This window comes from Elephantulus edwardii, unplaced genomic scaffold (genome assembly GCF_000299155.1).
Source record: "Elephantulus edwardii isolate Elephantulus edwardi_28Jun2011 unplaced genomic scaffold, EleEdw1.0 scaffold00027, whole genome shotgun sequence".
Taxonomy (NCBI): domain Eukaryota; kingdom Metazoa; phylum Chordata; class Mammalia; order Macroscelidea; family Macroscelididae; genus Elephantulus; species Elephantulus edwardii.
The window spans coordinates 19,217,069-19,230,397 of record NW_006399777.1 but is presented as its reverse complement, the minus strand read 5'-3'; the positions used below and the strand labels follow the sequence as shown (position 1 = coordinate 19,230,397).

General features: G+C 41.9%; 1 protein-coding gene across 1 annotated transcript in view; it reads right to left on the bottom strand.

Moving 5' to 3' along the window:
* The window catches only part of SLC4A7 (solute carrier family 4, sodium bicarbonate cotransporter, member 7), an 86,948-nt gene extending 74,273 nt beyond the window's left edge, over window positions 1-12,675 (bottom strand). The window contains 4 exon segments of the mRNA XM_006903795.1: window positions 1,210-1,370; window positions 2,556-2,694; window positions 3,794-3,940; window positions 12,573-12,675. Coding sequence (XP_006903857.1) covers window positions 1,210-1,370; window positions 2,556-2,694; window positions 3,794-3,940; window positions 12,573-12,675 — 550 coding nt within the window.
* Window positions 12,676-13,329: the final 654 nt, after the last annotated feature.

Below are 13,329 nucleotides of genomic sequence, written 5' to 3'. Positions count from 1 at the left end.
CAGGGACTTTTCTACCTTGACCAAGACGAACCCAACCATTATTGTCAAATCGATCCTGGCCCGCAGTGACACTGCAGGACAGAGCAGAACCGGCCTTGGTGCTTCCCAGGCTATCAGATGTGAGACCACCACATCGGTCTTTGCAGATAAGCTGGGAGGTTAAATTCATCAATCATTCAGATAGCTGGTGAGTGATTAACCACGGAGCCACCAGTGCTCCTTCTTCCAACTCACCCTTCAAATCTTCTATCAATTCCATTGCCACTTCCCACCAGATTTCAGGCTGTCATCATTTCATCTTTAGACTATTCCAAGAGGAGGGGGCTCTGGTGGCCTCACGGCTAAGGCGGTGCGCTACCAACCCAAAAGGCAGCTGGTTAAGTAGCTTTCTCCCCCAGTTGCTCTGATAGGGAAAGACGGGCAGTCTCCTCCCACGTGTTCTGCATCCTCCGAAAACCCACTGGAAGGTCAGCTCTGCCTCGGTTCTGCCTCGATGGCACAGAACACCAGCAACCTCCCAGAAGGATCCCGGGCCTGCTTGCTTCTACCTGACTTTTAATCTAAACACCAAATACATTGCTGCCTGACTGATCTTCCAAAAGCACACCTCAGCTCACTCTATTCTTCAACTTAAAAGTCATTATCAAGGGAACAAAATATCTACTATAAAAAAATCCAAGTTCTTCACCCAGCAATTCAAGGTTACTCACGACCTAACCTGTTTTCCAAATATATTTCCTACTACTACTGTTTAAAAATTATACATTTTTCTTCCTGCTCTTCACTATCTTTAGAACAATTTTTTTGCTTGGCTTGTACCCCTCAAAGTCTGTTCTTACATATTCAACTTCTATGATAAGCTGTACAGTTGGAGTGTCTTCCATGAAACTGCCCCTTCCAATGAACCTTGGTTCAAAACACTAAGAAACAAAATTCTCTCATCCCAATTTCCAAGATTCCAGACTTCTCGCCTTGCTTATCGTACCTGTTATTTTTCTCTTGATACTGATGCAACATCTAACTTTATAGACTAAAAGATGTCAACGCTAAAACAAAAAGTATCTTTCTTTACATGTCTTTTTCTCATACTGTTCTACATAAAAGTTCAACATACCGTTATTACATAAATGTTCTAAATGCTGCTTCATTTTTTTCCTTAAATACGTCTAATTTCATTAAAAGAGAATGCATAAAGCAACTGGTTTAAACCTGCTATTTCATCTAGAGTGCTTGCTCTCATATCCAGCATGATTGTTCCGTTCAGGATACAACTCCTCAGTTCAAAAAGACTGTGCAGGGACAGGGTGGCCACGTAAGGCTTGCTCCATCGGTCACCTCCATCTTCAACATCCTCTTCAAATTTCAGCCACCTGACAAATGCATGACATATAAAATATTTTGCAGAAGGCATCAACTTGTTTCTTTTAATAAGATGGAAAAATTGTCCTTATAAGGCAGTGACCACCAACATAAACTGTGATTACAGACACATTTCTACCAAGTAGGGTAACTGTCTATAACAGTTACACGTGTATGGAAGGTCCTCTTTCAATTCTACCTTTAACAATAAGCAGCCACATGGCAAAGTTCAGATGACATGAAGGAGTAACGAAGGAGGAGCAACGGAAAGGGAGAGCCCAGGGAGGAGAAGGGAGCTCAGGGGCAACTGGTAAAGAGCTGTGCTCTCAACCCAAAGATAAGCAATTCGAACCCACTCGCTATTCTTTGGAACAAACTCCGACAATTTCCTCCAATGAGACTAACATTCTCTGAAAACTCACCAGAGGCTTCTGACTTGACAGAATATAACAACAAGGAAGGAGACAAGACAGGATTGCAATTAATGTTGGGAAACAAAAGTGTGTATAAATTGTTGAATGAAAAACGAACATGTTCTGTCTCAACTGTGATTCAAATGAAAAATTTTTTTAAAAGTAAACTATGGCACTTAATAGTTCCTACTTCTAATTTTCTTCTGCAGCTGTGTGAAGTTTTGATTTTTTCAAAGAGGTTTCCTTAAAGACTTATTAAGTCCTTCAATCTCAAATGTTCACTCTTATAGTCAGAAATGACTCTTAAGAGACCCTCCAGTGGGTTTTCAGAGACTAGAATTGCATATAGGATGAGAAAGCTCATCTTTGTCCCATACTGGTGGATTCAAACCTGCTGTCTTTGGGTTGAGGAGCACCTCCTTAATCACTAGACCACCAAATCTACAATGGCACAATTCTTGATGACTACTGAACAATACTGTGGGTTATACGAGGAAATACTAAAGAGACTAAAGATAAAAACTGAGAGTGAGAACTTGTAGAAGCTGATGAAGAAACTCCCTGTTCCTTACTTTACGGCACTGGCCACCTCCCAGAATCAGGTCAGTCACTTCATGGCAAAAGAGAAGCCGAGCCAAGCCAGCCACCGAGCGGCCGAGGGGTCAGATACTTCATCACACAGAGAGGCCAGGCCGGGCCAGCCGCCGAGTGGCCGAGGGGTCATTACTTCATCACACAGAGAGGCCAAGCCGGGCCAGCCAGCAAGCAGCCGAGGGGTCTTACCGAGCCGTTTCCTTCCACTCGTACTCCTCTCCGTCTCTGTAGCACAGCTCGTCCATTTCCGTGAAGAGGTCATGGGGAATGTGCTCCTCATCATCGTCTTCCGTCCCGAGGATGAACTGCACTCTCTGGGAAGGCGTGTCTTCACGGAAGGAGAATTCAAACACCAAAAGGTTTCTCAATTTACTGCCACATAAACTCACAGTGTTAGAAGTAAAACACGTTCACTCTTAACACAATCCAACTCATTGTGACCCAGCTGGAGCCAACTCACAGCTGACCCTCCTGTGGGTTTTTCTTTTAGAGGGGTAGGTGTGTGGGATGACAGTGAGACTGGCACAGGATACAGCAGGGTGTAGGGTTGTTGTACACAGGGTCGCTATGAGTTGCAAGCGACTCAATGGCACATAAGAACAAAGGACACAGGAGAGTGCCCATCTTTCTCCCTCAGATCTACTTGTGGATTTGAACTTACGGCCTTTAGCTTATCAGCGCAACACCCTATGGACTTTGCCACCATATTGCATTGTTGTTGTAGTATCAGAACTGACTCACAGCTGACCCTCTGCCAGGTTTTCAGTTAATCACATGGGAGGAGACTGCCCATCTTTCTCCTGTGGAGCAGCTGGTGGATTCGAACCATGTGCCCTCAGGATTGCAGCACAACGTTCTACCACTAGGCCACTATAGCTCCCTATATTCTATTGGGTTGCTTTTGTTGTGTGCAGAGTCATAAACGACTCATAGTGGACCCTCCAGTGGGTTTTCAGAGGCAGTTTTAATTGCATAGGAGGAGAATGCCCATTGTTCTCTCGCAAAGCAGCTGGTCCCTTATATTCCATTAAGACTCCTACTAATTATTATGAAAATACCATAAACCTAAAAGAGCTGATAAGTAATCCAGCAGAGTGGATAAAATCTCCTGGCCCACAAGTGTGACTTAAAAGGAAAAACAACCTCAACTCACACGAATGTTCCAAGAGTTCCAGACTGCCTGCTCCTGCATATGAAGTAATCAGAAGCAGGACCGAGAAAGGCAATGAAAAAGTCTTTAAGTGGAGATTAAGTTCCAAGACTCAGCTCTTGCAACTCCAGGGCCGGAATACAATGAAGGAAAACAATTTCTCGTCTTAAGAATGTTTGTACTTCAACTGGTGTTTTCATGTGTAGACAATGTAGCTAAATTACTGCAGACATACAATTTCAACACAGTCCAGTATAGGACTACTGCTCTTTCTCACCATAAGAAGGAGATTCGCGTCCATCTTCTCTATCTGATTCTCTATCTCTTCTCCTCCGGTGGTGATGTTTGTGTCCCCGATGCCTGTGACGTCGACGGCTCTCTTTACTAAAAGGAACATGGACGCCAATATATACAGCTCTATGACCTATTGAAAGGATTAGACACTTATTATTGACTTCTTAAAAGACAGAAAATTATATACACAAATATCTCTCTGATGGGAGGAGATAGCATATGTTTCCCCATTCCCAAAATAGGTGATCTGAAAATCCATGGAAATTATATTACAATATCATTAATGTCACATGCAAGTAAAATCATGGTGCAGATTATTCAAGAAACAGCCAGTACAGTATAGCAACAGGGAACTGCCAAAAACTTGGGCTACATTCAGAAGAGGCAGTGGAATGAGGTGTATTATCACTGAAGTCAGATAGATCTTTGCTGAAAGCAGAGAATACCAGAACAATTACCTTTTATTGACTATGCAAAAGCATCTGACTGTGTGGATTACAACAAACTACAGTCATACTTGAGAAGAATGGAGATCTTGGAAAATGTGAATGAACTCATACGGAACGCATACCTAAACTAAAAAGCTGTTGTACAAACAGAACGAGGCAATACTGTGTGGTTTAAAATCAGGAAACGTATGTGTCACGTCTGTATCCTTTCTCCATTCCTACGTAATCTGTATACTGTGTAAAGAATTTGGGAAGCTGGACTCTATGAAGAAGAATGTGGCATGAGGACTGGAGGAAGACTCATCAACCAACTGTATTATGCAGATGATACAACCTTGCTTACTGAGTGAAGCAGACTTGAAACATTTGCTCTTCAGAGGGTCAAAAACGACAACCTTCATTCTAGATTAACTCTCACCAAGACAGCAAAAATCCTCACCACTGGAACAGGCAATATCATTATAGAAAAAAAAAAAGACTGAAGTTGTCACTTTCATTTTATGGGCTGTCAAGTCAAGTAAGAGTCAAAGCAACCCTATGCACAAAAGCTTTGAACCCTGCTCCTCTTCCCCAGGCCAACCTCACGATCTCTGACAAATCTATCCTCATTAGTCCAGTAACAATGCCAATCCTTCTCATTCAGGGCCTTCCTTTCCTGAGTGGATTATCCCTCCAGACAACATGCACAAAGGATGTCTGACTGAGTCTCAAATTCCATGCCTCCAAGGAACAACTTGGCTTCACCCTCTCCAGTATAGGCCAGCATCACAACTCCAAAGAATTCATTCTTCTTCTGTTCTTATGGTCATTGTCCAGTTCTCTGATGTGTAACAGGTAGTTGTTGAGACCATGGCCTGGATCAGGTGCATCTTACTCTCTAGACTGACCATTGTTGCTCTGCGGTACTCTGGAGAGGCCCCTGATATCAGACTTCCCCACTGCAATTTATCTTTTGATTTCCTGACTGCTGGTGCCAAGAGTGTTGATTGTGTGGAGTCAAGCTAGTTGAAGCTGCTAACAATCTCAAGTTCTTATCCATCTATCATGGGCCAATTGGACCAGTGGTGAGAATCTTCATTTTCTTGATATTGAGCTTCAATCCATATTGCAGAGTATAGTCCTTGGTCCTCTGGAGTAAATGTTTCAGCCCTCCTCTGTTTCAGCAAGCAAGGTGTGTCATAATGTGTATGCATAATGTAGGTTGCTAATGAGTCTTCCTTCAATCCTGGTGCCACATTCCTCCTCATAAAGTCCAACCTCCCAAATCATCTGTTCCTCATACTCATTGAAATGGTATGGAGACAGGACACACTCCCGTCCTGATTTTGAACCATGCAGTCTTTCCTTGTTCTGTGCTGAAAACTGCCTCCTGGTCTAAGTATAGGTTTCAGATGAGCACAATCAAGTATTCTGAGATTGCCATTCTTCTCAAGGATAATGGTAGCAGCAATAAAGAATACAAAAAAAAACATGCTGCATGGGGAAAATCTAATATCAAGAACCTCTCCCAAGTGCTAAAGAGCAATGATGTCAGTTTAAAGACTAAGGTGAGTGTCATCCAAGCCACAGTATTTTCAGTTGCTTTCTATGAATATGAAAGTTGAAAATGAGTAAGGATGACAGAATTGACACCTTCAAATTGTGGTGTTAGAGACGAATACGGAATGTCCCATGTTCTTTTGTTTCAAAAGAAATAAACAAGTTTCTTTTAGAAGAAATCCACCCAGGCTGTTCCTTAGCTGTTGTTGTTGTTGTTGTTGTTGTTATGTGCCGTCGAGTCACTTGTGACTCATAGCGACCCTATATACAACAGCTCTAAACTCTGTTGTGTCCTGTGCCAATCGCACTGTTTCTGACTCTCATCCCCATTATCCCAGTCACTGAATCAATCCACCTCATAGAGGGCCTTCCTCTCCTGCGCTGTCCCTCTACTCTCCCAAGCATGATATCCCTCTCCAAGGACCTGTCTCTTCTTACAACATGTCTAAAGTATGTTAGGCGGAGCCTCAGAATCCTTGCCTCCAAGGAGCCGCCCAGTTTAACCCTTTCCAGGATGAATCTGTTTGTTTTCCTAGCAGTCCATGGTATTCTCAATACTCTTCTCCAGCACCACAGCTTAAAGGCATCAATTCTCCTTCTATCCTGCTTGGTCATTGTCCAACTCTCTGATGCTTAACAAGTGATAGCAAAGACCATGGCCTGTATCAGATGCACCTTAGTCTCCAGAGTAACACCATTGCTCTTCAGTACTTTGGAGAGGTCCCTAACAGCAGACTTTCCCATGGCAATGCGCCTTTTAATTTCCTGGCTGCTGGTGCCAAGACTGTTGACTGTGGAGCCAAGCAAGTCTCACATACTTCTGGGAGATTTTCAAGAGGAGCCAGTACTTAGAAAGGGTCATCAAATTGGGAAAGATAGAAAGTCAGGGACAATAAAGGAAGACCCTATCAAGACAGAGGGACACAGTGACAATAATAATGAATATCACAGAATATCTTATCAAGGATCATGCGGATGGTGCCGGATAGGGCAGCTTCAGACGCAAAACAAGGGACTGAAAAGACCATAGCCTGAATCAGGCACACCTTCGTGATCTCAAACTGACATCACTGCTTCTCAATTATCTGGGGAGATCCCTGACTGCAGACTTTTCCAGTGCAATACATCCCATGTGCTGACTGCTGGTATCAAGTGAACCGATTGTGGACCCAAGGATGATGAAATCACTGACAGTTTCAATCTTTTCTTCAGGTATCATGTATCAGCCGCTCCAGAGGAGTAGGGTGTGGGAGTCTGCGTACGTAAAGATTAGAAGCCCTCTGTCCTAAAGGGTCACTACGGGTCAGGGTCAAGGTGAGAGCAGAGTAGCCATGGGTTCAGGAGCCAGTGGCTTTCCTCTTTTAACCCTGTTGTTGTTACGTGCTGGCGAGCTGGACCCAACCCACAGCTGACCCTCCAGTGGGTTTTCAGAGGCAGTCAATCGCCCAAGAGGAGACTGCCCAACCATATCACATGAAGCAGCACCTGGTGGATTCGAACTTTGCGCCTTTGAGAATGCAGCACAGTTCCTTACCATTTTGCCACTTAGTCCTGGCATCTTCCTCTTCCTACCTTCATAATCAAGAAGACACATAACTAAAAAAAAAAACCAAACAAAAAAACCAAAAAAAAAACCCCAAACCAAGCCTCAAATTCATTGCCATCAAGTTGGAACCAACAAACAGCTGTCCCTCTAGCGGGTTTTCAGAGGCTATAAATTACATAGGAGGAGATTTTCCATCTCTTCCCCAGAGCAGCTGGTGGGTGTGAAGAGAGGTCTTTGGGTCTGCACTGCAATTTTTTTTTTAATTGAAATTTTAATGAAAGTTTATAGAGACGTTGGATTTCCACTCATTCATTGTTTACAGTGCCAATTCTTTACCCACTAGGCCACCAGAGATTCCAAAGATGACACTCAACAAAACAAGCTCATGAATTTCATTTTATATAAATTTTTAAGGAGCTGCTGCGTATGTCATATATGCTATGTCCGGCTGCTAACAGAAAGGTAAGTGGTTCAAATCCACCAGGAGTGAGACTAAGAGGGGCAGTTTCCTGCTATACAGCTTTACAGCCTCCAAAGCCCAGTGAAGGGTCACTGTGAGCTATCAATCAATTTGATAAGTCAGTTTTTTACTATCTGGTACACAAATTCTCATGACAGCATTACACTTGCAAGTTATATGATTTGCCTTACTTTTTACCAAGATTATGGACTCTCTATTTCGTATGCTTTGCCTTACATGATCTATTTTTAATCATTTGAATTTAAATTGCAGAGACTTTACCCCTTTCTTCCTAAATAGTTCACTGTGCACACAACATATTAACAAACTCTGTACATTCTATAAACTCACTCTGTCATATGTCCCGTTAAGGTCCTAACCGACGACAAGTTTTCTTTCCCACTTAAGAATCAAATCCAGGATCACATACTGTGTTTAGCGGTCATGTTCTGTCACCTAGAACAATTACTGGGTCTTTTATCTCTTCTGACATACTAAAAGACTAATCAGCTTGCCAGTATATTAATGTCCACAAAGCAAACCAAAACAGAGCAGGAGTTAAGGAAACACAACTAAAATATCTGTTTACACACCTCTGGGTCCCAGCACTCCTTTAAGACACATGGTAAGAGCTTGATAGATATTTGCAGAAATTAACTGAATCTACTATTTGAATAAATTTTACTCTACTGAATCCCAAACTTTCAAAATCAGCTCATTTTGCTTTGGAATTAACATTATGGAATAAAACTAGAGAGTAGTGGTAATTGCATAACTTAGTGAGTATACTAAAAACTACCACATTTAATAGGTTTTTTTAAAAAAAAACCAATGAATTTTATAAGAATTCTATCTAAGAAACAATTACAGTCATGTTGCAAGGAGGGATCAGTTCTTGGAGAGGAACATCTTGCTTGGAAGGGTTGAAGGACTGAAAGAGCAGGAGAGGAAACCCTGGATGAGATGGATTGAGTCAGTGACTGGGAAAATGGGGATAGGTGTGTCAGAGACAATGAGGTTGGCTCAGGGCAGAGCACAGTTCAGAGCTGTTGTACACAGGGCCACTATGAGTCACAAGCAACTCGACAGCACATAACAACAACAACATCTAAAAACAGTGTACAACAAAACTCAGTATGTTATTCTTTTCCTTTAGGGAAAGTACTTCCTATTGAACAGCAAGAAAAGTGGAACTTAGATGTGCTGATTCCTCCATCGCTGTACTGAGGAAGACAGTTCTTTCTCTAATTAGTACTAATGGGTCCAATGCATACAAGTCTCAAGGCACTAAGCGGAAATTAAATCCTCCAGGTCAGCAGATTAGAAAGAACAGACAAAAGAAGTGAGACTATTCAAGAATCTAAAAACAGAGTGACTGGACTTTCTATTTCATCCTCTCATTGCTTATTTTAACTTCTGTTCTCTTTCTTTACTTTACTCCCACCCAAGATCTATCCACTCCACCTTCCTGAGAGAAATTTAACCTCTCCCTCAAACTCGCCAACGGAATACAGACGTGCACAGAGTACGCAATGGAACAGGCCTGGAGAGTTACCAAGAGAAGTGAAAACCCCAAAAAAGCCACCCTGCCACTTCCTCCTTCACATTCTAGGTCACATCCTTTTGAGGGCAGACATTGAATGGTAAGCAATGGGTGAAATAGAACATTGTCTACTTATTTGGCTTAGTAAAATTTCTAAAATTCTTCACTTCCTTAGTACTTGTTGCTCAGGATGTAAAAATAAGCTTTTTAGAAATTGAGTTTCTTTCTGGAAGCTCTAGTGTGCCTAGAACGTTGAGATCCATTTTAAAAGATATTTGTGGGGTTTGTTGTTTTTATTCATTGTTGAACATTTTCTTCCCTCCCCTTGTCTATTCTGCAATGTATCTCTTGTTCCAGAATGCTGACATTCATAAAATACTTAATCATATATTTCTTTTAGAAATCTCATAATGTAAATGAGAACTCTTTTTCATCTCTTTTTAAAAGCAACAAGTAATAGTCATTTATGGTAATAACTATCACAGAGGACTTGTAAGTATGCCATTCCCAAGTAAGACAAATAAGTCTATGAAAACATTGACCACCACCTTAACCAAGTTCTTCACGGTTGACATCTCTAATAACTCAGGTTGATATGTATCCACTGACGGGAGGCAAGAAGGATATGCTACTTCTACGGAATTCTTCCCAAATATACACAACCTCAAGTGACCAATCAGACAGACCAAAAATAAGAGGCATTTTACATGATACTGTTTAAACATGCCAAGGCCATAAAGTCAAAAGAAGACAAGAGGAAAAAACCCAGAGGTTAGTAAATACATGATCACTGACTAGATTACAGTAGGTTACTAGATGGGGGAGGGCGGGAGATAAGAGTGGAAAACAGACTGTGGTGTCAAGGGTTGATTGTTTGAAATGGTTTTTCTAACCATTGACCCTGACTTTGCTACGTGGATGGGTGGGATCAGGCAACTAGGACGTGTTGGTAAACCACAGGGGGCTGGCTAGACTTGTCATTCAAATTGTGCAGAATCAGCCCAAAAATGAGTGAAGCTCAAACTGGCAAGGAAGAGGCAACAGGGCATGTGCTTGAGGGTCCCAGGTTCCTGTGCCAGCCAGTCCGGGATCTAGACAAGAGCAAATGCAGCCTCGGCAGAGGAGCAGAGACCTACCTGACACAGTGTTGACCTACCACAGACAGTGTTGGCTTGGGAAGGCTGCCCCAGGGAGCCAGAGCCAGAGGCCCCCACTCAGGCTTGCTGGAGGCCTGAGGGAGGACCCCATCACTGGCAGGACTCCAGAAACTAAGGGAACACTGACTGACCTAAGCCGTGAGGCTCAAGGTCAAAGGGCCTGTGACCACACTTGAGAAGCTATCTGGACTAAAATGCTTGTATCCAGCTGATCACTTTATTTATAACCTGTTAACTTCCCTAATAGACCCCATAACCATGAATACGGTTCTGTGTGGTCTGTGTAGCTATTGCAACAGATTTTAGAACCCGCAGTACAGTAGGGCTGGTGTTTGAATTGGGATAAATCGGCATGGGAGTGTGGGAGGCATGTCTGACCTCATGGGAACTGGTTTTGGGTTGTGGATGATGTTAATGGCTTCAGTTCCCCCTTGTACCATGGTCTTGGTCAGATATGACATGTGAAATGCTAACATGAGAAGCTGGTGAGCAGTATAAAGAAACTCATGAGCTGCACAGCTCTCTGGTGAGGTTATAGTGCAAGGTTAAAAAGCTGATGTAACCTGACATCCAAGCAGATATATGCACACCCATGTTTATCACGGCTCTGTTCACAATAGCAAGGAGTTGGAAACAACCCAAGTGCCCATCAACAAACGAATGGACAGAGAAGCTCTAGTATATTCACACAATGGAATATTATGCTGCATTGAAAAACAAGGAACTCGTGCAATATTATTCAAAATGGGTAAGCCTGGAGCACATTATGTGAGTGAAATATCTCAGTCACAAAAGGACAAATATTGCATGGTGCCACTGTTGTAAAATGGGATTGATATCAGGGTTGGGGTAAGATTGAGAAAAACAGGATAAATTGTGTATACTGCACTGAAACAGATGAGGGAGTGAATAATTTAAAAGTGATGTATGATAAGAGTATTATGGTTATCACAAGAGTCCACAATTAAGGTTGCATAGTGGAATGTACTTGGGGCGGCCGGAGGGGTGTGGGGGATTGTGTACCAGGAAGGGAGTGTTTCTTTTACTTTTGAAAGAGAGGAGCGAACTGGGGTGGGGTGGGGGGTGGGGTGGAGGGCTGGGCGGGGAGAGAAGTGCAGCAATGAATGAATGGAAATCCCAAATCTCTGTAAATGCTCATTAAAATTATTTAAAAAAAAAAAAAGCTGATGTAACACATGTGCAAAATAGCCATCAAAACAAAACCTTATAATAACTGTGGCTTTTTTGTCTGATAGTCTCGTTTGCTCATCAGAAAAATGAAAATTAGCCAATTTTTTTTATGTCAAGATATGTTATTTTTCAAACAGGTCCTAACACCAACCTTTGGCCCATTCTGCCCCTGGACAAGCTACAAATGCTTGCTCAGCTGCTGGGTGCATTCTTTAGTAGCATGTGTGAAAAGTGAATAAAAATGTATATAAAACAAATATTCAAATAGTTTCCATAGGACCACAGAGAAGTGTGACCCCATTGCCTAATCTTCCATATCATTGCATCTGTTCTGTCCCACCCTACTCATATAAAGACATTTCAAAACTAGCAATAATTAAGTTAAATGGCCCCACCAAATAACTTCATTCAAGCTAAACTTGGAGTTAACAACTCTCAAAATGGTATCTACACATTAATACTAGCTGAAGCACAACTTGTTGGATGCCGTTTCATTCCACTTTCCCAAGAATTAGCCGATTTTGAGCTATGGTCTCCCAATTTTCCAAATTAAGCAACAGTACCAATAATGAAGTTTAAAGACTATTCTAGAATCCATTGCACCAATAACGCCAACAAATAGCAAATAATCAGAAAGGGCAAATGTGGAGATTCCTAGGGCTGCTGGCCACGTTCTATTTCTAGACGTGGATACGGTTACACAGGTGCCTGGAGTAACTGCTCTTTAAATTCAATTCAGAAAAGTGTTGAGCCCTCTTCTAAATGCCTGCTCTATCTCCCCCAAACAAACAAAGAGTGTCAGCGGATACAATGCAAAACAAACTGTCCTCTGTAATCTATCCTGCCAAACACAGCAAGCTACTTTAAACGGACTTACTTTCTAGTTCTTCTTTTTCAAACTTGGTGTTCACAGTTGAGCTGGTTTTGCCAAGATCCACAACAGCTTCTTCATCAGGCCCCTAGAAAGAAATTATTCTCATTTATAAATGACATCAAAATTGACAGAGGCCCCACTATGTGTATGATCTGGGAGAGTTAAAAAATAAAAAAGTGCATGTAAAAAGCTGGCTTTTTCTCAAAGAAGTGAATTATTCTAACTGCCTTCTTTTTAAAAGATATATAGATTTTGTTTTGTTTTGGTAGTTGAATCCACAGGAGGCCACTTAAGATTTCATGTTGTTCATTCTTCTGTTACTTCTTATCCAAAGGATGTCAGATAGATAGAAATCCTAAAACTAGCAATATTTGCAGAAAGCCTTATAGACAGAAGTGGAAAAGGAAAGGTTGTTTTCTGGAAATGAGACAGTTTCTCTTTGGCTATCTAGATTCAATTAACATCATCGAATTCAACTATTGAATTATAGTCCTTTTCTAGAAATGTACCTTTCGAAATGTGACAGGATGACTAACTTCATGACCATCCATCAGTCCAAAGCTGTAAAACTTAGAGAGAGGAGACTGGCCATGGAGCAGCTGGTCGATTCACACTACCAGACACACAGCCTTTTTGAACACCTCATATCACAGCATATCTGCCGACTAACACGCGAGAGCTCCCCAAACATTACTAGATAACTTACACATTTCACTTCATTCTCAGCAGAAAAGACTGCCTGTTCCCCAAAACAGAGAGT